We start from the raw sequence: 27,885 nt of genomic DNA on the forward strand, positions 1-27,885 counted from the left end.
CCATCGCCCTAACCGCCTCGGGACCAGCGAGCTGGCGAGGTCCCCAGGACGGCGTCTCGTCGCTGCTGTCACCGCGGGCTGAGCCTCAGGCGGTGGTTAGCGGGCTCCCGGTGGTTGGTGCCCTGGAGCGGGTGGTTTTGCTGGGCTGTGGTGTGACCCAGTGTCGAGCTGGTGTTTTGGTCCCACGCAGCGTCCTGTAACGTGAGGAGCTGTGGGATCCATGCGGCTTTCGCTGTCTGGCTCGCGGGTCCCTCAGAGGAGGCCCTCGGGCCTTCTGCTGCACTGCGGGTTGTGGCCGAATTGACCCAAAGCTCCATGGTGCTGAAGTTGGAGTTGCTCTTCTTGGCACCACAGTGGCTCAGCAGAAGGGACTTGTGCTGCTACTGGTGCCTTGGCAGGTTGTGTTACTTTGTAGTGCCACTAACATCCTTAAATCAACCAGAGCCCGGTGCAGGGATTATGTCTTGGTTTTAAGATGGTTCTTAGAATTTAGTTAGTCTGTTCTGTACTTAAATTCCATGGTGTATTTTCTCTGTTCCTTAATTAGAGAAAATAGATAATTCTCTTCTAGTTTATGTTTTTGAGTTCTGCAAAAGGATTTACATAAACGTGCTCAGAGCTGAGCCACCACCTTCATTAGAATTAATCATACATACAAATCTCTCCATGAGTAAGATCTTGATGAACTGCTCAACCATGTGGAAATAACTCATTCTATTTGACATATAGAATTTACTGAATTCTAATAAATTGTATCAACATTTGAGAACAGTTTACTTAACATGGGAGAGCTGCATAACACGCAAGAACAAGTAAGTGTTTGTTTGAGCTGTTCCTTAATCATTCTGGGTAAAGTGGTTGCCCAAGTGGATAAAATCCATTCACAAGGTTTGTTTTATTATTGAACTGATTCTTATTAAAAAAAATTAAAAGTTGGCAGTGTCCTTTGTTCTCTGTAAGAGATTTATTACAGTTGGTAGTTAAAATGTGTGACTAGCACAAAAGTGTGTGATTGTATCCAGTTGTTTCACATTAAGTAATTACTGAATGCTATTAATTAATCTCAAGATATAGTCACCACTATATATATAAAACATGTGCTCTTCTCTCTCTTAGCCTGGTTGTTTTGAAGAACTATGAGTATGGAAGATAATGAGATCAGTGATAGTAATGAAGAAGGGCAAAAATCTCTTCGACCATTTCTGGAAGAGGAAGAAAAAGAAGCCAAAGTTGATCAGTTTTCTCATGAGAAAGAACAGTGGGAAGGTGAAAATGCTGAAAGCTTTGATAATTTATAAAAACTTAGTAGATGGGGTTAGTAGAGTTGTAGAGTAGAAGGGTATTCCAGGTAAGTGCAATGATTGCAGGGGTTGTTCTCTAGCATTGCATTACACAGCTGTAACTAATCCAAATCCAGCTCATTATTACTGTAGCAGTAAATTCTCTGCTTTTTACCTGTGTAAGGCATTTTGATTCATTTATTGATGTTAAAAATCTAGTATTTGACTGTATGGACTTGATTCAGTTGCTCATACATTGGCATCTAGTGCCCCTTGAAGTACTCTAGATTCTGTCATCTGGCTCCAGAATGGCTTTATGGAGATGTTGGATACTGTAAAACACCTAAACTGGCACCAAATACCTCTTAATAGGCAGCCAGTTTCTCTAATCGTGTCCAAAAGTATGTTTCAGTTCAGCACGTGAGGCAACATTGCTGCCATTTTACAGGTTACTGTGTATGGTCTGTGCTGAATACTGATCTTTATGTTAAAAAGAGTTCTTAGAACTCTTATAACCTTAAAAAGCTTATTCTTTTCTCATTGTTATTTTCTTGATTGTGCAAATACTAAAAAAATTCTGTCTTCACAGTACAGTAGGATAAGGTAGTGCAAGATAATGAGATATTAGACTGTTGGCCAAACCCTGTCAATACAATAGTCTTCCCCTGCCCTCCTCCAAGTTTTTGTTTGTGTTTTTATTTTCACGTACGTTGGGTGGTTGGTCACACTTCCATAACAAAGGCAGAGAGCGTTCTCCTGCTTTATTTGCAGGTGTACAGTAGTGGTCCTGTGTGTTTTGCCATGTGATTTTTTTTTTTGTTTTTATATATATCCTGCATTAATGCTATAAAATGTCATCTCTGATTCTCTACATTTTGACTAGAACAGCAGTATACCAGAGATTTGCATTTTAAAGTTCAAAGTATCTTTATTAAACTGGTGTTTTCATATCTATTAGAATACAAGCTTGAAGAAGAGTTGGCTGGTGATGGCAAGATGGGAAACAAAGACACTTCTGAAGGAATTGGAGACAAATCTGATTCAAGCATGTAAATAACTTGTTTTATTAGCAGTTCTAACAGTAATTTCCTTTATAGCGTGAGCTTACCTTTTCAAGAGAAGGTTTGGTTAATTCAACTATGCATTTTTGTGTCAAATTATTCATGGGCAAAATAGACCTTTCCACAAAAAAAAAATAAATTGGTTACCATTGTTAAAACTTTTTTTAAAAATATATACAGAATTTTGTAGCACTGTGTAAAGCCAAGTAGCACAGAATTGGTATGATGATGGATTTTACATTGTTTTTACAAGTAGATGGTACAGTGGATTTAAACCAAACCTGCACACTTCTTGCTCTATGTTTAAGCAGACCAAAAAGAGATACTGGCTCACCCCACAAACTGATCAGCTGATGTGTTTTAAGCTAGTTTAGAATGTTCCATTTAAAGTTTTAAATTATTTTTCAGGAAAACTACAATTTTCAAACCCTAGGTATAATCAAGAGGAGCCACAGGCATTTCAAAACAAGATTTATCATTAATGCATTAAATATGGGTATAAATGTTCAACATTAGATATCCAAGTGTAAAATTCTTGGTTTAAGTGCATGCCTGTAAACTTCTTGTACAAATTATGTTAATTTTTTCCTTATTTATACTGATCATATTTGTAACAGTTCTGTTAGAATAAAACAATTAATGCACAAATGCCTAAGTGTGGATGACATACAAACTTCACGTAACTTTTCAAATTCTCATTATATTTTCATTGTTACTTGTGTTTCAATTCAAAGGCAAAGCTTGGAACACCGTTTGTGTGGCTTTAAGAATATTCGGGCTATGAAGCGTACAGATAGAATTCGCATATTAACCTTCCAGAGGAACCTAAAATTGCTCAATGATGTGGCCAGAGAAAAGGAACTTGTGGTCCAACATGCCAGGTTAGTGTTCGAGTGAATGGAATGCATCAGCATAAATCACCATCCAATACTGGGACACTATCTGTCATAAACAGTAGAGTTTATAGAAGTTTTCCAGTTGAAGGAATCCTAGCTGTGAGCTTGTCCATAAAAGGAAGAGTTTCATGGTAAAGAAGTTCTTTTTGCAAAGAATTTACAAAATAGGAAGAATCTGTTTGTTTCTTGCAGAGACCAGCTGTGGACCTGCCAGCTGCGGACCAAGGCGCTAGCAGAGCAGCTGGAGTCTGTAGACATTGAAATGCGGAAAGAGGAGGAGGCTGGCAACGTGTAGGTAGAGAGTATTTCTGGATACCAAGGATTACAGGCATCCACTACGTCTGTCTGTGTAATTAATGAGATAAACTTTCCTGATTTCATCTCTTCACGTTGTTGAACTGTTGATAGAATTTTCTAGCACATATATTAAAGAAGTTAATAAATCAGTGATGAAAGCATTGCCCTTCTCAGGTTAAGGTGTAACTGCCTTAGCTTGGAAGGCTGTTCTGATACGAGGGTATTGCACTTTCAGCTGGTGAGCAGAGCAGTGCGTTCACTCCCGTGTTGGTGAACACTAATGTTGCAGTCACTCTCCAGTTGGCGTATTTCAGCAAGAATTCCTCCTTTTGAAATAAAGAATAATGGTGCATTAGTTTGGGAAGCATTGATCTCTGTACTTTCTGGTTTAGAGGTAATACTCAGTTAGGTAAATCGGTGCAGAAAGAGGTGGGAACTCGAATGCATAGGAAAGAAGCATATATTTTTAACTATAACAACAACATTATTAAATCAGCCTGGCCCACTACTGTCAATTATGTTAATCAGGGTCTCAATCACTCCTTTTCAGTCTGATGAACCAACACCAATGTGCTATGGCAGTTCTACAGGTTATGGTTTTGCTTCTGGTAACTATTAGAATCAGAATTCATATATATATATATATATATACACACACACACGCACACATATATATGCTATTTTTTTTTCTGTTTGTTTTCTCTTGAGAAATGAAAGCCTTTCAGGAGTGGTCCTGCATACAGAGCTGTTCTGAAACACTTTTGCTATTAAGTGGGAGGCAATTTACTGTGCTCTTCACATTGGGCTTAAATAGAAAGAAGTGGGTGGCTTGTGTACCAGGAGCCAGTGTATTGTGAACAAATTTCACAGCTGCATTTTGTGACCTGTGTTAATCTTCAAGTTAGTATATCGATGGATGATAAAGGTAGGTTAATTGCAAAAACAGAATAGCTGCTTAAGCAAAAATGATGAGTGCTAATGAGACTCCTGCGATGGGTGTTCAGGATCTTGAAGAGACAATGTTAGTAACAAAAACCAACAAAGACTGAAGAGCATTGTAGATGTTTTCATACTTACGACAGGTGGAATTGTGAGGTCTAGATATGCAGGTAATTAACAATTCACACAATCTCTTTTATTTAGCAAGTGAATAGTGGACTAAGAAGACTTTCTGGCGTATGAAGCTCAAAAGCATCATGTTTTATGTCACCAATAATGACAGTCCTGGCTGCCATTAGCATTACTGATGCCCAATACAAAAATTTTGAAATTAGAGTAGTAACTACAGGTAGACGATCCATTTCCTGTTTTTGTTTTGAGGAAGGGAGTTTATGTCCAATACAGTCAGTTCACTCCTGATTCTGTAGTGTACTGTCTACTAGGTTTCCTGGGTAGAGAAGACCAAGAAAAACAACCAGCTGTGTGGCAATGCTGCCATTGTAGGCAAAATACCTGGAATATTGTAATGCTGTTTTAAAAGCAAAATCACCCTAGGCTCTCTAGGTTCACCTAAATTTATTTTCATTAATACTACTACTTGTACCAGCCTGAGAAATGAATATTCACATCAAGCTACTGGTCAGTGCTTTTGAAATAAATACTCCTCTTTACATTTCAACCAGCATTTAATAGTTGAAAGCAAGCTATGCCTTAGAATGAAGAATGGATGCTTAGAGGCTTAGAGGACTGCAGAAATTAGTGGAATTCTAATACATAGATTGCAGCCTCAAAGCTATTTGTTATTGTTGCTGATCTTGTTGGGGGAGAGGGAATTTTTTTTTTAACATCTATTAGTTCTGGTTGTTTCTTTTTAATGTTAACAGCACGGCCTTGTCCTGCCTTCAGGCAATGCACAGACAACTGTGTGCTGAGCTGGAGAAGGAGAAAGACTTTGAGCTGAAAATTGCTTGGATGCTAAAAGAAAACATGTAAGTGAGAGAATGAGAAAATGGTGTGATGGGACTCAATCTTTATGATGATCTTTGTATGCTGTTTAATGGATTCAAAAGTTAATCACTACAGAAGTTGCTTGTAAATACTGAACTCCATAATTTGAGGTCGTGTGAGGCTGACTGCAAGGCAAAGGATCTTGAGAGCAACTTTTAGCCTCAGCTCCTGAGTTAGTTTTGCAAACATAAATTAAGTTTTGATTTTTACTGGGAGTTGTGCAAACACTGTGGACCTAAACAGGTCTCATTTAAAATGGAAAGTAAGCTGGACTAAAGTACAGCTGTCTGTGATACTGATCTCTGAGCATAAACACTTCTAGTTTATGCCTCGTAGTGTTTTTTATAGGTCATAAATGAAAATATTGAAATTGAGAATGATGGAGGCATTGTAGTGGTACTGTGTATGTTTATGTTAAGCTCATAGTGCTGCTCGTAATTGATTGTTCACACATACTAAATTATTTATTTCTATAAGACAGAATAAAACTGTCTTTTGGCGAAGGCAACAGGCAAGTGTGTTTGTATTTTGGCACCAGAGGTTCAACTGCAAATGAGATATGCTATTACATATAGGCCTTAGTCTGAAAGGTACAATACCTGTGTCAGTACCAGGGTATGATTTACTATGTAATTAACAAAAAATAAAATAAATCATGGCTAGATTTTCATTTTCACCACAGAGCCTTACCTACTCAATGGCCTTAAGGAAATGAAAGAATGTCAGTATTTCCCTGAAAACAGCTCACGCTTTGTTTTAAAGGCTTGAGATGTGGCAGATAGAAACTGAGCAGGGAAGATATGAAGCCCTCCATGAACAACTTAAACAAGCTGAGGAGGAGCTAGAGATGCAATACCAAGAACGAGCCAAAATGCGGATTTGGAAGGAAAAAATAGCAGCACAGCAAGCAGAAGAAAATCAGTGGTCTAGAGAAAAGTAAGTGCATATAAGTCAGACTCTGCTCTTTTTTTTCCCTATATCTTGTTTTAGCCAATTCACTGTTTCAGGTGTTGAGAAGATTAGCTAATTCAAATACTAGTGGTATTGTGTTTCTTAGCTGGGGGGTGCTTCAGGAATATTTTATGAGGAAATTTAATTAAAACAAGAAGTTGCCCACAATCTTGCAGTTATGCAGGTAACGATTTCTGATCTATGAAAATAAACTTGCTAAAGACAAAAAATGTGAATGCTTTTTGTCTAAGGAAATGAAGTTTGTGTCTGCATTGTTGTTGGCTGCCAGGACCTTCAGAGAACTTATGATCAAGTTCATCGAGATGTCTTGGAGAGAAAGAGGACACCAGTTTATGAATTTGTCTATAGGTTTTGTGAAAACAAGAGACTGTATGGGCAAGGGGAAGAGAAAGACTAATGTCCTCATTTCTGCAGCCTTAGATGTCATTGTGTTGGAATCAAAGTTTCTTTCGTCCTGCTGCCACTGTTGGTTTGCCTGTGTTTTGCAGAAAAGAAGAGGAAGCCCAGAAAGAATATGAAGAAAGGCATAAAAAACTGCGTGAAGATGCCAAAAGGAACCATGAAAAAGCAGTCAGCTTCCTGAGAAAAAGCATGGCAAGGTTCTTGTTCACTCCTTTTCTGTCATTGTACATTCTCTGGTGTACAATACTTTATCCTTTAGTCTTTGAAAAATAATCATTTTTCTGCTAGGTCTATCTTCTGTTTCACTTGGAAATCTTCTGCCACAGTACCAGTGCTGTGAAGCATTCCAATCTTACATGGCACAAAAGAACTTGAAAAGAAGAAAATGCACTTACTGCCCTAATGTGATCTTCAGAGTCCCTGTAGCTGAAGGGACTGTCTTTTTGATGAGCTGCAGAGGGGTTTGACTACTTTTAGGCATGACTAATGATTTGCAGCATTTTTTTTTGTGTGTGTGTGTGTGTCATTAACTGAAGTAGTTTGAAGTAGTGTAACTAAATTCCAGGTTTGAAACTTGCATTCTACCATCTTCTATTCCCTCTGAAATGTGGTAAAAAGGCTTTCCTGCTGTCTGGTAAAATTGATTGGTAGGCCACTTCTTTGTGCTCCTTTTCTGGTTGATGGTAGATTAAATGTTCTCTTTATAGGTTTATGTTTATATAAATACTGTGGTGTCGAATTATTTTGCTACTAAAGAAATTGTGAACATTTGCTACTTTTACTTGTATATTAGGACTTAATTGAAAACATGATTGATATAATTGTACTGTTTCTGTGTTGGTTTATTTCTCATTAGATGGCATGTGCAAATATGTAATAATTAAGAAAAACAAACATCCAAATAAGATGGTGGTTTTTTTCCTGAGTAATGTATCAAATATATTGATCTTACTCATTTTTTTCTCATTTGCCATTATATTAGCTGGAATACTCTCAGATTTGATTCACAGCCACATATTTCTATCTTTTAGAGCCTGTAGAGTTTATTTTTAGTGTGGGTACAAGTGGTTGGTTCATAGAAAGTTCACTACGTCATTGTTTAGATATTGGTTATGTGAGCAACACCTGAATTCTTACTTCATTTTAGCAGCTAGACATATGTCATAATGTGGAACACATCCTTCATATTCAAAATATAAAAAAAATTAAAAAAAGTTGTTGAGCAAACTAGTTGAAAGCCTGTTGGCACTTTAATTTGAGCGGTACTGTATATAGCAGAGTCTTCCAACTGTTCCACTTTACCCACACCCAGCATCGTAGTAAACACAGAGGCTTACAGGAAGAATGGTGACATTGACAATTACTACTTGTCAGGTTAAACATTCTAATACTAAAAGCTTTCCAGGATGTGAGGCTGAGAGATTTTCCTTTGCTTACAGAATTCATGAAGAAAATGCAAAGGAAGAAGTGAAAACTCGGGAGCATATGGAGAGAAGGATACAAGCTGTGCTCTCCCTGAGAAACAACATCGCTTCCAACAGGGTACTGGGGCTGGGATGGGGAGTGGAGACATGGACTTGTTGAACTGCTAGGTTTTACTGAAAGTAATTTCAGTTTTCATTGCAGAATTGCTGTGTGGTGCTGTCGGATAACTGACCCAATCTCAAATTCTGAAACTGGGGAGAATTTAACTATAGAAGTAATGGTGTTAGATTTGTATGGGCAGATACGAACACTCCGGCTTATGGAGTTCATTCTGTCAACAATCTAGTTGTTCTGGTAGGGTAACTCTCTTGAGAATAATACTGCAAATAAGTTCTCTGAAAGTTTGGACAGAAACGTTTCCAGTTGTTTGGATCCCAGTGTAGAAATACTTCATATGAAGAAAACGTGGAAGAAAAACATTTACTTAAGAATTTAAATAATGTAAATTAAGAATTTGAGCTATGCTACTTTGTTCTTCTACTTAGGTTCTTTAGAATCTGAAGGAATTAATTTAATATTGGTTTGATTAGAACTGTATCTTTTCACATTGCTTCACTGAGTAGCATTTCAGGGGCAGGCTAGAAGGATAAAGAGCTAGCCCTGATCTAGTCAGAGCTTTCTGTGTCTCAGCATACCATGACTAGTGTGTATGTTAAAACCAGGAAGTTCTACTTCAGAGAAATCTTCCACAAATTTATACTTAGATAAGGGGACCAACACCAGATTCTGTTTTATATTCTTTAATATGTGAATCAAATACGTAACTGTGGTTTGTATGGCTTCATAGGAAAAACTCCAAACTGTCCAGGTTTGGAAGAAAGCAATGGCCTTTGAGGCAGAGAAGCAGGAGATGAAAATGAGGGAAGCTTTCCTGGCAGAAGGAGGCAATGTTGCCAAGGAAATTTTTCTCCATAAACGACTGCTAGAACATGAAAAAAAGAAACAGTAAGTGTTCATATCCATATCAAACTCTCAGCTGCTTACTGATGCTCATGCAGGAATATATTGGAGCTCTGAATTCTGAAAACAACATCTGTGATGCCGCCTCAAGGGAGTGAACTCGTTCTCATACTGTGTGTGTGATATCTGTATAGACTTGAACTTCTAGCTTAGGTATTATTCAGAGAACCAAAGTTAGGAGCCCATGTTCTATGATGAGTGCAAAGATAAAACTATTCCAGGATGGGAATTCAGTGAACCTGAGGTGGCTGCCTGAAGTAACTGTGTGTCTGCATTTCCTGAACACTGTCCCTATAAAAATGTAACAGCTGCCTTAACCATTCTTCCTCCTTTTATTAAATCCCCGGTATTTCAGACAGGCAGTTTTCTTTAAGTAGCTAGCTAGGTTGGGAAAATTATTTAAAACCTTTTTTTTTTTTTTTCCAGTATTGATGACTGAAATGCTTTGCCAACTCCTCCACTTCTAAAACAATGTAATTGAGTAGATTTAGTCTGCAAAAATGTATAAATAGCTTTTGAATCACCTGATGTCTTGACATAAATTACCACTGCACCCAATTTCAAGGCTTGCTGTTTAGCTTAAAGGCTCAATTGAGACTGGACTGTAGTTATATTATTAGTAAACAACCATGGTTGGTTTAATATTTCTTATGACGTTGGGTTACAGAGCTTCTAGAGAACTGCAGAAGTCAAGAAAAATTGAGATTGTTTCTCAGATTTTGCGAGAAAAAGCTTATATTCACAAGCAGAAAAGAAGTAAATCCTGTACTAAGGCAATTAAGGGTGGTGGTAAACTTGAGGATTCTTCACTGTGGAGAATGAAAGCGTGGCAATATATTGAGAAGACCTGCAAACCTTCAGCTGAAGCAGTATCACAGGTGAACAAAGGCCTAAGAATTAACTGTCTTTAGATTTATTTTTTGTCAGAGGTGCAGAGCTGTGAATTATTTTGCCTGTGAATAGCACAGACTACAACCAAATACCAGACAAGAGGGGAGTGAATTGAATTCCCTGATAAAACTACTGGCTTCAGGCAATCTTTAGGTACTTAAAAGAAAAGGGGTGAGGCAGAGGTGTTGGTAGAAATAGTCCTACTACAGCAAAGTTCTTGGTTATCATGTGATACACAAACCATTCAAAACCTACAGTCAGTGTTCTCATTCCTGAGGAGCAGTTTCTAGCCTATAGCATCCAGTTAATGTCATATAGATGCTTTTAATGTAAGATTTTGTCTGTGTTCAGTATCTTAAGAAGGGATCGATCTAAGTTGTTGTCTTTGGCCTCTGAACTTTACAGACCCATCATTTTTATCTTAAAAGTTCTTCTCAGAAACTGTTAACTGTTGAAGTAACTCTCCTCTAGTAATTTTAACTGTCTCTTCAAAACTCAGATTCCTTCACAAAAGTTGTGCCGCTCTCCGTCAGCTTGTTCCTCAGCTGGTGAGAGAACTGCTTCTGTAGGAGAGATTTCTGAAAAAATACCCCATGATGTGCTCTGTGAAAGTGGTGAAGATGAGAAAGAGGAGGATGAGACCCTAGTAGAACCAGAGTTCCCGGGCCTCTGGAGTCAGGAAGGTGACTTGCACAAGGTAAATGTTGTGATATCTCTTATTAAAAATAGCAAAACAAAAAAATATGGATGAGATCCTTTTGTAATTGACTCATTGTGAAGTTAGTGTTGCCAAAATTTTGGCAGTATCCATGAAAGTATCTTAATGGATTAAAATGTTTCATTTGCCCGTCTAGTAGTTGTAGATAGAGTACTGGGCTTTATAACTCCAGAATTATGCAAGGTCAGCAGAGTGGATTTCATTGCTGGCTTCACAAAGTCATCTCACAGTTTGAGCATTTGGTCCCATTCCAGAAGCCTGGGAAAGGGACAACTTAAATCAGGATTTTCAAATGTGAAAGTAATGACTTCAAAAGTGAAGTAATGACAGTGGCCAGCACTGGTTTAGGAACCTTGCTTAAAAACAGTAATTATTAGCAGCTGAAATGCAGATTTTATTACATAGATATAGAGATTCAGATGTGAGAATATCATCAGAGTAATTGCTGACACTATTCTTGCAGTGTTTGTTCTCTTTAAGAGAAAACAGTATTTCAGTTGTAGTTCAGAGATACGTGAAGACATCACATCATGTTCACTTGTTTGAGTTTAAAAAAAACTAAACATGACTTTCTGTTGAGTTGGCAACACAGATTACTTTATGTGGAAACAACTTTTCTGTACCATACTAGGTGAAGAAAAGAATTTCTTCTAGCAAAGTAATAGTATTCTATACTCTACCCAGACATAAATAACACACCCTTCTAGAGTGGAACTGTGCAGTGAAGATCTTAAATGTTATTCCAAGGTATATTTGCATATAGTGCTTTTTTGAGATGTAGAAGACCTTTATAATCAATCAAAAAGAAATAATGTTAGTACATACTGATATACTCACGTGAAAGAAGCACTGGAGTAAAACTGAAATGTTCCAGTGAAGTTAGCTGATTTTTTTTTTTCTGAATTAGTATTTGTTTCAGAAGTTGAAAGGAAAAAAGTGTTTAAGTGCAGAAGAGCTAATACTGCCAGTAAAAACACTATGTCATAGTGTGGGATGATGATAAGCTACAGAACAGACAGCTGAGAATAAATTAAATCCTTCATGTATAAGCTGGGAGGCTGAGTTTGATCTGGAGAGAAGCAGATAAAGGCTGGCCAGATACTAAGAGATTCCACTCGCAGACTTTGCTACTTTGAGCTACAGATTCTGTGATCACATTTACTTACAGTCATGGTGGTTTTTACTGATGTTCCTTATTAGATATCCAAAGAAGAAACAGATCCAAAGCAGCTGGCTGCAAGGGTGCTGAAAAAAGACATTTTTGAGAAAAAACCGGAGGAATTCCAAAGTGGTATTTTTCAGAAGCAAATAGTGCCTGGTCGTGAATGTAAGGGGTGTACATTCTATAGCAAACCAAGCTGCATTCGTTTCAAGGTTAGTGGCTGTTGTGCACAGGAGCTGTAAGGATGATGTATGTATCTGTGTGTGTATGTACCCATGTCTGGATCAAGATTCTGTTGTGCTGGGAAGAAAAAAAAAATTCTTGTTGTCTTTAATAGATCTTTAATCAAACCTGAAACAGTATTTTTTTTCTAGCAATCTCTTAGGTAAGTTATAGTCAAGTTTTAAAAAATACTTAGTTTTGCTACTTAGGTCTTTGTCATATGTATAAATGCTACTGCTTGTAGTTCTCACCATCTTGATGTGTTTGGTGTTCCAAGGATTTTGATGTTGGTCAAATCTACAAAAAGAAGGTAGTTTTGATAAATGCATCCCACAGTGTTAATTCCTGCAGACTGGTGGGAATCAGTGAATGGCTCAAGGACTTCGTCACTATTCAGTAAGTAAAATTAACTGTAGACTTGTTGTTTGTTTTACCTTTGTACCACAACAGGAGATGTAACCAAATTCTCTAGCAAATGAAATAGATTTCAGTAAATACATCTAAATTGTTAAATTCTGTTCTTGAGTGATGAGGGAAGGAACTGTGTCTCAGAGCTGAGAAGCAAGAGGCTTATGGAGCCTGAGCTGCATGTCGTTGCTTTCTGTAGTGGTGATAGAAGGGACCAGTATCTAATCTGTGGGAAGCAATAGAGACCCGTCGTACCTGCCAGCCCTGAACGAGTCAAAAGCTTTTTCTCAAAAATGTCAGACCCTTTCAAAAAGGGGAAAAGGAGCTCTTTGTTAGTACAGAGAAGCAAAAGTGGACCCAAGGTTCTTTCTAGGCCAGCACTAGGGCCTTTAAGCCTAGGCAAGCCTCTTTCACCAGCTGCCATCCTTGATACCATGATTCACACTGACAGATTACTGCTGAAGTTTGTGTGAAGAAGCTGATGAAATAAAGGAATCGGTCTTGGAGCAAAGAGCACTTAAATTGAAATCCTGTGGTCTTTCCCATCAATCCATTCCTGTAATCGTGATGACAGTTTGTATAATGAAGTGCTCTGTCTAGTTGGGAGAGATTGCAAATTAATCTCAGTTTAACTATATCGATGTTTATTTCACTGTTTCTAAATAAACAAATGGAAGTATCCCAAAAATTATTAAGAATAATTCAGAGACTGGCTTTTTCTGGAGCTATTCCAAGCCTTTTAAAAATATAAAATACTACTCTTCACAACTTGTCTTTGTCTAAAAAAATGAAGTCCAGAAAAGAATATATTTACTTGGAACTCTGTGAAAAGAGCTAAAGCTCTTGTTTTTGTGTAAGTGAAGCTTATTGACAACTAGGAAACGTCAGAGTGAATTCATTTGTCTTACATAAAAAGTTCAGATTTCAACTCTTACGGCTGACTGACCTGAAGAAACCATTTCTGTGATTGTTTAATCATACCCCAGTGAAAGGAACAAGTTGTATTATCACAGTAACTGATTTCATGCTCCAAAGATGGTTTTACAGCTCAGTCCCCACTGCCACTTCGCAGTGACAGATTGCACTGGGAGTTTCTAGCCAGCTTGCTGAGAAAAACGATGGTGCATATTTAAGCCTTTCCTTGCCCACTGAGTCCCTAGAAGAGCAGGCTGGAATGTGACCACGCCGCAGTTCCTGACTGAATACAATCCCTTGGGAGATATAAAGTCTGAATCCAGCTGCTGTAGATCTTGGTCAAAGACTAATGCAGATGCATAATTGACCACGATACAGCAGAGCACTTAAGCTTTTAAACTTGGGCTGGTGCTCAGCTGAATATGAATGTCATTTTTTTTCTTGTTTTGAAATCATGTATGTGGATTTAATTTTGACCCACTTATAATACATGTTTAACTTCAGTTACAAAGCCTGATGCTTTCTCATTTAGTATGTTGAACAATTTGCATATTTTAAATCAGCATCTCTGATTTGTGACCAAAAATAAAAGAACCCTTTCTGAAAGGCCTAAGTCTTTCCTTGATAGAATTGCCTTTCAAAGTATTCTCCAAATACCAATTAGACATCAAGTACTGTGAATAGAATGAATCACTGATTTTTGTCTGATGAATGAACACAATTTCTTTCACATAAATTGGTTACCTAGATAGATAGCAAAAATAATCCCTAGATCTTACTATCCATTGTCATATTATTAATAATTTGAGCAGCACAGACCAGATTTGTAGGCACTGATCTTGCACTGTCTAATGCTTATCTCTTCTCAAGTAGAACCATACATAAATTGTTACAAAATAGTTTTACTACGTATTTCGAAAATACCCAGTACATCTAAGCTGTCATCCAAATCACTTGCACAGGCAGTTATAGACATAATATTGAGAACTGTTATCAGTGACAGACACTGTATTTGCTAATAAAAAACTATATTCTAATGGTTAAAGTGAGCGTTATTACATCCTCATGCAGTGGGAGTCTATTCTTAGCATAGTGGTTCTGTGTGTGTTTGGCAGCCTGTGCTCTAAATCATAAATATTTTACCAAAATAAAGGAGCTATTCCTTAAAGTCTCTCTCGGGAGAAGCTGCTGGTGATCTGTTCTGAAGGTCAGTACACAGGTGCTTATTTCCTTATTCACATTTTAAGCTCCTGAATTCTGAACAGTTTCCCTTTTCTGTTTGAAAATATTTCATCTCACTTTGGTTTGGTTTTAATTTGTATTTATAAAATTGTGATTAGCACCTATGTTCTGTGTTTCAGTTTGCCTCGGTACTCCCATGGCTATCGCCATTTAGTGATCTGTTTTGTCCAGCTGCCTTTCTGTTTCTGTCTGACAGAACAGGTCTCCAGTAGTGCCTTAATAATTTCATTTAGAGTGTAGCTGTGAGATTCCTTGTCTTCTGATGGGCATTTTGCTTGCACCACAGAGACCATGAAATGGGGCATTGAAATGAGTGGCAGATCCTATTCAAGATAATTTTGATACAGTTTGCAGCAAGCTCCACATTCTCTAATCATTTGCAGATACCTTTTTTTTCTTTCCATCTTCATGTCCTGTTTGGACAGGGGTGATGTTACAGAGCAACACTCCAAATGGATAATGGGAGAAGACTGCTCCCTAGTTGTTTGAATAAGTGATTGGCCCACCCTGTTCTTGACGATATTACTGAGCCTCAGCTTCACCTCTTTGGCTACAATCTGTCTGTAGCATGAAGGCAATAATTCTTGCCTTTTCAAAACACTTTAAGACTTTGAGTAAAAACTCAATATAGAATCGGCCTTTTGTTTTACAGTTGCAGCAGGATTCTGTAGCTTTTCATTAATCTGTTACTCAGTCTGACTTTTCCAAGTAATTAATCCCAAGTGGGGAAGAAAAATAAAAAAAAAAAAAATTAAAAATCTGCCATTGTTACCAGAATATGAGCTGGCTGTTTCATACAGAGCTTTAATTTGGAGCTTTTTGGTAATTTTCTCCATAGTTTTGACCCACCTGGCAAAATTTCTGCTGGAATGTCCTGCGAAATGGTGGTAACATTTAAGCCAATGGTAAGTGCACCTGAGTGCTAAGTTACACAATGATGAGAATTCCAGTATAATCCACCAGTCTGATTAAAACCACTACACTAGTAATTTAATAACTGTTAACAAGGAGGCTACATTTCTAGAAAAAGTACTGTTGTACTTGGACAACTCTGTGTGTTCAAGCTCTGTTAAATTGTACTAGCACATATTCTAAGGGCATGTTTTAGAAAAATGCCTGTCACTAAGTATTCTTGGAGTATGTTTTGAAACTTGCTCCAAACGAAAAGATTTATAATATTGAAGACTGTTTTAAAGCAGAAATGTAGCATCTGTAGGAATACATTTTAATATGTTACTCAAAGAATGAGTGGAAATATTTTCCCTCAGACTACATTGGCTGAACTTTTGCTAATTACTTGGTTGGGTTTTTTTTCTTTTTCTTTTCTAGATCAATGAAACTCTGGAAGGAGAAATCATGTTTATGGCACAGACAGGTTCTTTTTCTGTTCCAGTGGAATGTACGGCCAAGAGATGCATCGTAAGTGACGTTTTTAAAGTATGTTCAGAATCAGTATAACAGTAAGAGATAATGTGAGATAGCAGAAACATTATTGAAAATAGTTAGCAAGAGGTATTTATATTTATTTCATTTTTCCTTTTTAATTGGAGAGTTTCTTTAAAAGAAAATGATTTATTCCTTAGCTTCCCAGATTACACTGAGATTTATACAAAATTATCTTAGTGGTTTTACTTAACCACAAACTGTGCCTTTAACTTCAGAGTGGAATGAACAGAAGTCGATCTATTTAGAAACCTGTTTTTGCCACTGTCATATACTGGACTGAAATGGAATTGGCTCAGTTTAACAAGACAGTTTGAATGAGTTGGCTTCTACAGAAAGGCAGAAGGATGCCCACAGTTCATGTTGTTATTTGATGCTGTCTTTGAAATGATAATAAGAACTTTAAAGTCCTGTTCTTGAAAAGGTGGATGCTCATTCAGTTGACATTACTGACTATCTAGGACAGTAGTAATTAATGGTTTATCTTCTCACAGCTGGCACTAGATAAAGAGCTCATTGACTTTGGCAGCCATGTGGTGGGAGAGACAATTTCACGGACCATCAAGCTGACAAACAGTGGAGCTTTGGGAACAAGATTCAAAGTTCAGACGTCAGCAGGTGACAGCAGTACATGCACAGCACCAGCAAAATCTTCTCTTGGAAGAATGGTTGGTTCAACAGCTTTTCCCTAAATTAATAGAAACAATCTGCTTTGCAAAGTGTGGTAGAATTGTTAGAATCATAGAGCAGCTCAGGTTGGAGGGACTTTGGAAGATTGTCTGGTCCAACCTTTAGTAGTTTGTTTATGTTTGGGTTGGAATATCTTAACATAATCTGTTAGACCCCAAGTATCCCCAGACAAATTTAAAAACAATTATTTTGGTGGGGAGGGGAGAAACCAACAATGCTAATATTAAAAATATTTTAGTCATTTATGTCATGATTCTTTTTTTCTTCACATCCATGTAAATTAGGAAAAAATAGTTAAAAGAGGAGATTCTGACAGTCATTTAAAATCCCAGCTCCCAGATTTCAGAAGAATGCCAGCTGTTGCAAAAATGGCAATAAAAGTAATGAGAATCGGGAGCACTAGCCTGTGATCTTCCTTTAAAAATTCAGAGCTGTTCATTTAAATTTCCTGTCAAAAAAGGACAGTCACAGTTACTGACAAGCTCTTGTTACAAGGGAAGAAGTCATCTTAGTCAAACTAAGAACTACATTGAAGGCTGTTGCCTGAAAACTATAATAATAAATAGTGTTAAAGGAACTGAAGGAAGATCTCTCAAATAATAGTGTAATGAATGCAAATGATTGTAATACTGTGTCCTGTGGAATGTCCTGGGTAGGAATGAAGCAGAGACTATTAATATTATCATAAATGTTCCTTTTCCCTCAAGTGTTGCATAGGTAGTACCCAGAAATAGATAGATTTCACAGGTCCTTGACCAGAGAGAATATCATTACTAGTCTGCAAAACCAGGACAGTTATGAAGTGCCTAGATGTTCTTGTAAACGCAGTGCAGATACCTCATCTTTGTTCCATGAGTGCAGTCTTCAATTTCTTTGAGTGTTGAAGAGCAATTGGCTTAGATGGTTTTCAAAATTCTCTACTTGATAATCTAACCCATTTTTAATTCTCAGAAAAGGCTGACCTCTCTCCTGAAACACTACACTGTAGTATGTTCAGTGAAACTGCTGAGCTGTTCGCCGCGGTTTTGAACTCTCATACTACCCTTACGTTAAAAGCGTGCTTCAAATAGAGGATTTGTGAAATAACACCATCTGTATCCATGGTTTTCCTTCTGTATTCTGTCTTTTGTAGGTGTGTGGTAAACAGAAGCCTAGTTTTAGCAGACTTAATTTTGACAGAGAACTGCTTGTGTTTCCACTAGAAAAATGTTAGTTCTGTTAATTGTAAAATCACTGACACTATATCGTATTGCTCCCATTACATTATTTACCTGGTTTAGGCAGCCAGCAAAAATGAAATCTGCTTATTGATAAAGGTCTAGTAGAATGTGTAGTTTTCAGAAAGTGCAACACATTTCTGGACGTGGAACAGTCGCAAGAAAACACAAGTCTAATTTGCAACTACATGATAAAATTGGAGCTGGTGCAAGCTAGATGAACAGTCACAGTAGAAAATGTTTTTTTTCTGTGTTTTCTAATAGGTTACTCAACACTTCAGTGACTGTGTCCCTGAAAAGGAAGTCAGCAATAGTCCTGTGCCATCTGTAGTTGGAAAGAAGGAACAAATTTGTCCTGAGCCTTCTGAAGAAGTGACCTACTGCATAGCCCAGGTGGAGCAGCAGAGGGCTGAGACAAGCCTGAGCAGTAGTTCCACAGGTGAGATGACAGCTTTAGAAAATTGGCAGTGCACTTTCCCAGGCTAAGCATTATCCAGTTGTGGAGTTTCCTGTAATGAACTATGGAATTCAGTTTGCAAAGTTACTCAGTAAATTAAGTAGTTCATTGTTCTAGTAGTAATGTTATATTTCTTTGTATGTCGCCTCTCAAAAAACGACTAAAAATAATGTACTGACACCATTATATCAAAAGCAGCAGAGAATCTCACTTCTCATTAGTGATCAACAATTCAGACTCAGAAGAATACAGAAACCAACTAGCTTACAGAAACTGCAAAATTATCATCATTCTTGTCTCAGCAACTGAATACCAACTCCTCAGAATAGAAATCCACATGACAGGTTTATTTTTATAGTCTGTAATTCTAGGAACGAGGAAGCAGAAAGATTAACCTCCTAAGACACTTTCCATCTCATTCCTAATGTTTACTACATGCTTAAAAAAATCTAGTCTTGGAGAAAAAAGACTTTCTTAATTTATTCATTATCTGTATTCTTTATATTTCTTCTGGATATTGATCATTTCAATGGCAGAATTTTTTAATTACTTTTTTTTTCTCTCTCCAGAACAACTTGATCAAGATGTATTAAATCCCAGATCAGATCTGGACACAGACAATGCACATAATTTAATGGAACTTTCTCCTGAAGAAACACCAGTTGAAATTATGCTTGGAAAGGTAATGAATATCCTGAGATACAGACAAGATTTTCACTAGTCTAAGCCTACATCAAATAAATTGCTTTGCCTCTAGTGGGAAATGCTTAAGTACATGAGCAATTTCAAGCCCACTGGACTTCACTGTATTACAGTTAATTCTTAAAATGAAATCATATGATATATATGCCCTTTCTTTTGATCTATAAAGACTTATTTGAGCTAAAAGATTCTGTATGCATTCAATGTAGTTATAAACTAGGTGTAATAGTGTGTGTGTATCGTATGAGTATAAACTGCTTCTTTATTTCAATACACTTGATAGCCAACTGCAGTAATACAGTCAGAGTTCATGAAAAACAATTCATTTCTTGTTTAGGTTACTGAAGGTGAAATTGGACCCTTCAGCTCAGTCAAACTTCAGATTATATTTGTCCCAGCTGTCCCTGGGGATGCGTGGGCAGAGTTTGTGATCATGTTTGACAACCCAGACTGCAAACCAGTGAGTGATTTAGTGCAAGACTTGCTTCAAAACACTGTAGAAAAAGAGTTTAGAATCCTCCTACTTCTGCTTTTCCCAAGAATTAAAAGAGCTTGGAATCCTCTGTTAGAAACAGAAGGAGGTAGAGGGCAGATATGTTTATGAACATTGTAAGAAGTAACAATGAGGTACCATGTGATGATGTATCATGTGGTTAGATGTGAGGTAACTTTGTAAATCATGGCCCTTCTTTCCGATGCAGCATGGTTATTAAACCTATTGGTTCTCTTAAAATTCTCTGCAAATAAACCTGATATTCCTATATCATTAGACATCATACTGGAGAACTTCTAATGTCCTGGAAACAAATATGAAAGTATTCTCCTCTGTTCCCAACCCACACAGTTTATTTTCTTTCTGATATATCAGAATTGGAATTATTTAGCATGCAGTAGTGAAACTGATGTGTGAAAGCTGGAAGAGATGACAACTTTAGTTACCACTTCAGTATATTTTGATTCTGCACTTTATTGGAAGCCAAGTTCTGCCAGGGAACAGTTCACAGAAGCTTGCCAAAAAAATAAAAGAAAAAATTCCAAGAAGCTCAGTGGGCTGGTCTTGGCTCTCCCCAGGATCTACAGATGGAGCAGTCTACAAAAGGAGCTGCAGGTGCAGGCTGCTGTGGGTGCCCTTTCTTTCAGGATCATTTTGTCCAAGTCAGAGCTACGTGGTCCCTGATGTCAGACTTGAGGTCGTTACAGGCAGCACAGCACTGGGCTGCCATTACTGTGTTTCTTTGCTGGCCAAACAAGCTGCAGTCTCTTGAGTTTCTGAATTATGGCCCATTCACTTAAGCTAGATGCACTTTAAATACTTATTTTCAATATCATGGGCAGGATGCTGTACCTTCATGTTCTTTGTCAAATAATACAAACCAAAGCATACTTCTCTTTTCTGCTGGGACACCATAACATCTAGGTTTTATTTTATAAATTATTTTCATAGCATTGCCTAATTAAAGAACCTGTTGCAATATGAATAATAAAATATTTTACTCGGCTGTAGTTTGTAGCAGAAATTCTTGCTCTGACTAGATCAGTAAGAATTTGAGACTACCAAAAATGAATTACACTCTTGATTTATGTATTAATAGCTGTGCTTTAGTGCCACTGGAGTTTCTGTTGATGTGCCAGTTTGGGTGCTGAATCCCAACATCGATTTAAAGATCTGTATGTATGACCGACTTTATCAGGATTGCGTTGTCATCCACAGCAGGTGAGCTTTTCATTATCAGCTGCCTTCTGTAGCTAAACAATGAGATCTTAAGTCACTAAGTGATGTCTTGAGGTTCTGTTTTTACAGACCCATCTTGTCATTATAGGAAGCTGAAGCAGGGGTTGGTTTTTTTCCTTGGTGTTTCAGCTGACTACAAGCTGTCTGAGTTCCACACTTCTGTGGAAATGGGACTTGAGTATCCTGCTACCCCAGATTCCCAAGACCAGCCATAGCTATGAAGTACCTGGGTTAATACTTGCCTTTCCACTCCTGCAAGATTCCCTATGTTGTACCTGTTCTGTGGTGTAACTGTAAAGTCCCTGGGGAATAGCAACCCCACAGCGTTTCATCATGTGGAATTTGCACAGTAAACCTGAGGGAGATAAATGTGTCTAAAATGAAGTGAACATTGGGTATAATTGATTCAGCCAGGAAATTTTATGAAAGAATATTTTGTTATTTCTCACTTACTTTACCTTTAATTAAAGTCCATGGGAGACAGGATCTGGAAGCCAGGCTCATGCCAACTGTTCTTTACTGAGAAGGTCAATCACCAGTCTTTCCAGACTTGGGATATGACACTGGATAGATCGTGTCAGTCCTTTTGCATTTACTATACAATGGGAAGGGCACTAACCTAAGGTTCCTGACTCATATGGGCATTGAGCACTGCACTGGAGTGACAGATACCTTGTAAGTACACAGGTAGTGACCAAATACTGATTTACATGGGAAAAAACATCTGTGTGTTTGTGTAGTCCAAGTCAGTAATGTCTGAAGACTGGTTCTGTTTGTGCTGTAGTATCAAGATAGTATTTCAGCTCATTGGCTCCCAGAGATTTCATGCTATGAGAGAGTGGTTACATGAACTTTGACTCTTAATTGTCCTCAGGAGCTGGGTGTTTCCGCTCTACCTAATGCAGTCATTATTGGATACTTATTTGAACAATTTGCATTTCTTAGATTCTATTTAAATAGGATTGGGGTGGGTTTGTGGGAGGGTGGAGGAGAGATTGGTTCTGTAGAAGGCATCCATTCTAAACCTCTTACCAGAATTACAGACTGCAGAGATTCTTCACAGTTGGAAAGAAATGAGTAAAGCTGTTATCGCAGAAATTCAGCTTACAGATATGACAAGCACAAGTTGTTATGTAAGTGACTTTACTTGGTCTAGATAACCCAGGGATAAAACTTATAAATATAGAAGCAGAATAACTCTCCTAATGAAAACTTAAGATTTCAGTGGGATCCCAAAGATAGAAGCTGTCAGATTGCTTAGGGCAAAACTTCTCAAGAGAGGGATAAATCCTGCTGATCCTTTGCCAAGTTTCACTAAATTAAGAGCACTTAATATGTAGTATACTGTCCTTAGTACCTCGGCAAATCAAGTCTTTGAGTCTTTGATTTATCACCTAGTTCTTCATAGTTAGGAAAAATCATCTTTGTTATGCAGGCATTTGGGCTGAAATTCAAAGTATTTCCTGTGCAGGAATATCATGTCTCAACTTTTTATCCTGCTAAAGTAGATAGATTTCATCATTCAGATGTGGTGCCCAAGAAGTTTCTTCCTCTAGTAGCTATTGAAATTTTTCTGTAGCAGGTATCAGAAAGAGGATTCCTCATCACTACATGGTACATGTTGAATTGCTTCTCAAAAAGAATGAATTTAAGCTGCTGAAAACAGCTATAAATCACTATCAGCCAAGAACTATTTCTTAGGTTAGAGTAGTAAGTGTCTTTTAACTGCAATAGTGCAAAAACAGAGGAAAGGTGGTCTGTGGTCTGGAACTGTGCACAGAAAAGGATCCAGAGCCAAGGACAATTACCAGGCTAGCCAAGGAGCATCCAAACTGCTGTCAACATACAACCAAAGATAATAGTTTGTTACAACAGTTTTATGTGTGAGCTGTGGATCAGCTCAAGAGTTAGTACATGATGTGTATGAACTGATGCTCATAGCAACCGTTCACTGAAAGGAGACCAAAGGTAACATCACCACAGCCCAGCTGAAGAGGATGCTTGTCTGACAACTGCTGAAATGCTTTAGTAGTGAGAACTAAAGTTCAGATCCAGTAGATGTGCAGTCTGATTAGCATAACTTCTAGCACATAGTCTTTAATTAAATGTTAATTAGATTCTTAAATAATCCTGCTATTATAAGGAATATTCCTAGATTTATTCCTAGATAAGGAATATTCTTAGATTTCTGCTCTAATCCCTAGCTAGTTATAGAAAAGGAAAAACCCAATACCTGAAACTTGTAGCAAGAGAATTCTTTGGATTTTTGGGGTCAAATCTGACGCAGCCCTGAGGGAGATGATGTGTTAGAATAACCTTTTGTTCACCACCAATACACACAAACATCTGGCAGAAGCAGAGCAGAAAGAACTTGTCTGTATCTTACTGCTGCTGCAGTCTATGACACTGTAGTCTATACCATAAGTAGAAGATCAAGTTTTCAAACTGGATAAATAGCTCTGGCACTTAAGTGCCCCAGCAAACCATAGAGTTGCAAAATGTTAGTTACTACTGGGTTTGTGTTCCGTTTGGGTTTTGTTTTGGTTATTTTTTCCTGGTCACATAGAATAAGGTAATAGATAGCATAAATAAACAGCATAAAGGGTGAAAGTGTCTTACCAAAATCCTGTCCAATATAAATCACTTTGAAAAGTAATTTCTTTGGCAGGTTATAATCTGCACTGATTTAATGAAGTAGTATATAGTTCTCTTAAATTGTCAACAGTCAGAAATCATTCCAGGCTCCTGGTACCACATGCTGTAGCTGTTGATTTAGAGCAGACCATCTGGACTGACAGCTTGTAAACCAGTCCAAGAGAAGGAAAATGACAAGCTGAAATATTTGTAAATTGCTTGACAATTTTGTTCATAGGCAGAAAATTCCAAAGCAGGGTATGGTCTGTGGCTATCCCTGTCTTCTAATGTGGCCAGAATTCAGTAAACAGGGAGATGCCATTCAGAGGGCAAACTGATCACAGGTTTTAGCAGAGGAACTGGCAGTGCCAGCTTAGCCACACTATGACTTCCAGCCCTGTAGAATTTCTGCTGTTAGAGGAGAAGTTACAAGAGATCTGAGAATTCACATCTATTTAAAAGAAGTCACCATATTTTTGGGGAGAAAAACTAAAAGCAGCAGCACTCTTGGTGCATTTCTGGCATAAGGCAGTCTTGTCCCCCCCACCACACCACAATTGAGTTGTTTTCCTGCCTCTACAGGCTTAATTTGTTGTATTGAAGGTTTTGAGATAATTATGATGATGGTGAGGATGAATGGAATTCACAAACTGGGTACCTGTTGATGTTTTAGGTGTATTACACTCAGGTTAATTCTTTTGATTCTTCTGCCTGTAGGCTGGGATGTTAAGTGCTTGTTAGCCCCTTAAGCAGCATCCAGGTATCCTTGGCCCCACTTAGGGGTCACTAGTCTTCATTTATCTGTTTCTCAGATAGAACAACAGGTTTTTAGGTGTCTCTAATGTTATGAGAGTCACTCCTATTGATTCAGATAGAGGGAATGTATGTTAGGAGCAAATAATTAGCTGGTATTTCACAATAATTTGGCGTTGACTTTCCCCTGACCTGACTTACCACTGTGCTGAACTTTGGTAATTATATTCCAATTAGCTGTGTACATTGCTTGAAATACAGCTGGGTTTACTTACAGTACTTCCAAAACCTTGTTTCCTATACTCATCTTAAAAGAGAATACAACTGTGTGATTTTGCTCTAGGGCTCTGTGCCCATCATTTTCAAAGGAAGCTTGGAATAGTTATAATCATAGTGTAGAATAGAGATGCAAGGGGGAAGGCAGGCGGAAGACCAACTTCCAAGAGCAAATGTTGCTGAGATGGCAGTACAGGTAGCCTCAAAGCCACCTAAACATGTCTGATCCATTTGCAGAGCAAAAGCCACGCTGCGTTTGAAGTTTGAAGTATGCAAAGAAATGAGTAAGCACATGGAGCTGCTTCCGAAAACAGGTTACATTCAAGCTCAGTCATCCTTCAGAGCGCAGTTGAAATTTCTGCCCAGGTAACCTTGCAACATCAGTCTTTTCAGTGGAAAACCTGAGCAGGTCAAAGCATTTTTTCTTCCTTCACACAGTAGCAGGCTGGACTTCACACTGCTGGTGTCAGTGCAGCCCTAGTCTCCCCCCTCTCTCCCCCTGTTAAAAGTTGCCAGATGCTCAAGGAGGAAATTAACTTGGATCACATACCTGTCAGGAAATGCTTTTCCTGTGGTGACAGCAGCAGTGTGAAGATCCGAGCAGTTGCGTTCGTGGTAGGCTGCTCCCATTTCTGTGGGGAACCTATTCTATTCTTACACGAGAGAGAGGCTGTCTAGGCAGGTGGCTACTTCATGGATCACTGAGTAAATAATTTCTGGACAAGAACTCCTGTGCTTGCTAATTAAGGTAGGAATGATTGGGCTTCCTGTTCATATCTCTCCTACCCCTATACATTTTTCTCCAAAATATGAATGTATTGATCTTTAATTTCATGTGACATTTTATATAACATCTTCTGAGATGCTAAAAACTTTATCCCAGCAAGTTTCTCTCCTCCATTTCATGATACATCTATATACACAAACATAACTCAGTTACAGGAAGCAAAGAATTCCAGTTTTTGAAAATATAAATACATGAGTTCCTGTTGACCACTGTTAATTTTATTTACCTTGTCACTACATCCTAAAGAACTTAGCAGGACACTTCTTTTCAAATATAAATTAAGTGATGTAGATCTTAATTCTGGTCTGCAGCCATTGATTGCTGCTGCAAACCTGCTGCTTTTTTAATAGAGGTTATCTAGTCCTATTGATGTATTCATTAATTAACAATACATTAAAAATTGCTTGTAATTCCAGTAGTAGTAGTAGGAACACTGTCACTGTGGAGACCTAAGTATAAGAAGCAATTCACTCTGGTGCTGTAAGACACAAAAGCTGAAAGCTGTGAACAATAAAACTTTTAGATATTTTTTAAGTAATGGGTTTGAGGTTTTGTTGTTGTTCAGAAATACATCTATCGAAAGTTTTATTCCCCTTAGCTAGAAAACAGTCAAAATATTTTTATGAAACTGATTGTAGTTTTTGATTTTTCAGGCACTCTCTTCCTGAAGATGCAGGGAGCTATTTTAATGAAGAGACAAGAGTTCTGGAAGTTCCAGTGACAATACTGATTGTGGATAAGGTTAGTGATTTTTATTATGCTGGTTATCAGACTGACAATAGATGTAAATTATTTTAGTGAATGTTCACTTAATGATACCTAATCTTAGATTAGTTTTTTACTAGTTGAAGTCCTATGACAATAGTAAAAGGTACTTAAAGTGATAATATGGATTTGATAGTTTCTTCTTGTCAGCGTGTTTACAATACAAAGTCCATCCTTACAGTGTTACAGATGGAGGTTTTTATCTTGTGCTCTTGCTTTTTTTTTCAGGCTAAAAAAGTTAATTTTACTGTCCATGCAATTGTTACTACCTCTGATTTGGAAATCAGTCCATCACAAATCAATTTTGGATACTGCACAATCTATGAAGCTGTGCAGGCAAATGTCGTGCTAACAAACAAATCCATCTTGCCACAAGAGTTTGGATTTGTGGGACTTCCAGAGGTTTGTAGTTATCCCACACACATATTCTCTTATATCAAAATATATAGAATTAGTATGAAAACATGTTTCAATGTGAGTGTAAATAAATGATGAGTGTTTCTTGCAAATCCATGGAAATACTTCTGCCTGCAGCACTGTGGAAACACTCAGATTAGTTCTGGTGCTGGTGTGTGTAAATTTCATCTGTTTATACCCTAAGCATTTTCCAAGCAGTATAAACATCTTCCAGGAGATTTTGCTATTCTCATGTACCTAACATTAATAGGATAAAGTTAGCCTGATAGAATACGTATTTTTTTGCACTAAGAAATCTAGTGAAAGAATACCAGGTGCACTTTTTCAGACTTACAGATCACTTATACTACTAAATAAACAAGCTTAGGGATGTTGCTGTGGCCTTGAGGCTGAGGAATATCGCTCAGCTTGCATCCCAGTGCCTCAACACTTTGTCTGTCAAGCAGGATGGCCATGTCCAAACTGCTTACTGGGAATCATCCCCTGAACCATGCCTAGGTATCTTCTGACTGACTATAAGTTGATGTGGAAGCTAAATTAATCACAAGAGCTGCCAGTTTTGTGTGGGCTGGGTCTACTGAAGTATAATTTTTTTGCAGAAAGTTAGCTGTTCAAGCTTCATAATAGCATGCGGATCAGTGTGAAATGGGTTGGCATGTTGGAATCGGAGCTAGAGGAACATGACATTTAATTAGGCATTCTCCCTTTCTCTGCTGTTTCACGGATTAAAATCAAGAGTTAGCTAAAAGAAATTGGAATCTTCAGCTTTGTTAAAGCTTTACTTCACAGCATGTGTTTCATGATTAGCTTAAAATGTGATGGGGAGACATTCTTGAATCATCATCGACTCAGAAACATAAATGAATACTGCACATCATACAGGAATCAGCTCTTCAGAGATACAGGAGGGGCTGTTGAGATTTTTGTCATATTTCATTTAGTTGTCTATGAAGAGTAAATAAACATAATTAGAGAAAAGTGATTGCCATAGATGGTAAGAAGCTGGAGAAGAGATTCTACTGAAGTCTGAGTTAATGGATTTAATGCTTTTCAAGTTATTTTGAGATTAGAAAAATGCATGTCAGTCAGACACTTGTCACTAATTCACATGAAAGCTTCTCACTAGAAGGTCTCTTTTCCAGATATTTGTACAT

General features: G+C 37.7%; 1 protein-coding gene across 1 annotated transcript in view; it reads left to right on the plus strand.

The window, feature by feature from the left end:
* The first annotated feature begins 782 nt into the window (after positions 1 to 782).
* Positions 783 to 27,885, plus strand: part of CFAP74 (cilia and flagella associated protein 74) — a 39,034-nt gene continuing 11,931 nt past the window's right edge. The window contains 25 exon segments of the mRNA XM_029084258.1: positions 783 to 812; positions 1,117 to 1,132; positions 1,135 to 1,266; positions 2,239 to 2,329; positions 3,076 to 3,222; positions 3,430 to 3,528; positions 5,358 to 5,462; positions 6,244 to 6,417; positions 6,942 to 7,052; positions 8,295 to 8,397; positions 9,128 to 9,285; positions 9,968 to 10,166; positions 10,691 to 10,888; positions 12,110 to 12,283; positions 12,571 to 12,689; positions 15,697 to 15,763; positions 16,188 to 16,277; positions 16,796 to 16,969; positions 18,473 to 18,647; positions 19,235 to 19,347; positions 19,705 to 19,827; positions 20,960 to 21,081; positions 25,000 to 25,128; positions 26,203 to 26,290; positions 26,543 to 26,716. Coding sequence (XP_028940091.1) covers positions 783 to 812; positions 1,117 to 1,132; positions 1,135 to 1,266; positions 2,239 to 2,329; positions 3,076 to 3,222; positions 3,430 to 3,528; positions 5,358 to 5,462; positions 6,244 to 6,417; positions 6,942 to 7,052; positions 8,295 to 8,397; positions 9,128 to 9,285; positions 9,968 to 10,166; positions 10,691 to 10,888; positions 12,110 to 12,283; positions 12,571 to 12,689; positions 15,697 to 15,763; positions 16,188 to 16,277; positions 16,796 to 16,969; positions 18,473 to 18,647; positions 19,235 to 19,347; positions 19,705 to 19,827; positions 20,960 to 21,081; positions 25,000 to 25,128; positions 26,203 to 26,290; positions 26,543 to 26,716 — 3,111 coding nt within the window.

Source organism: Antrostomus carolinensis, unplaced genomic scaffold, assembly GCF_000700745.2.
Source record: "Antrostomus carolinensis isolate BGI_N321 unplaced genomic scaffold, ASM70074v2 scaffold12053, whole genome shotgun sequence".
NCBI classification, from domain to species: domain Eukaryota; kingdom Metazoa; phylum Chordata; class Aves; order Caprimulgiformes; family Caprimulgidae; genus Antrostomus; species Antrostomus carolinensis.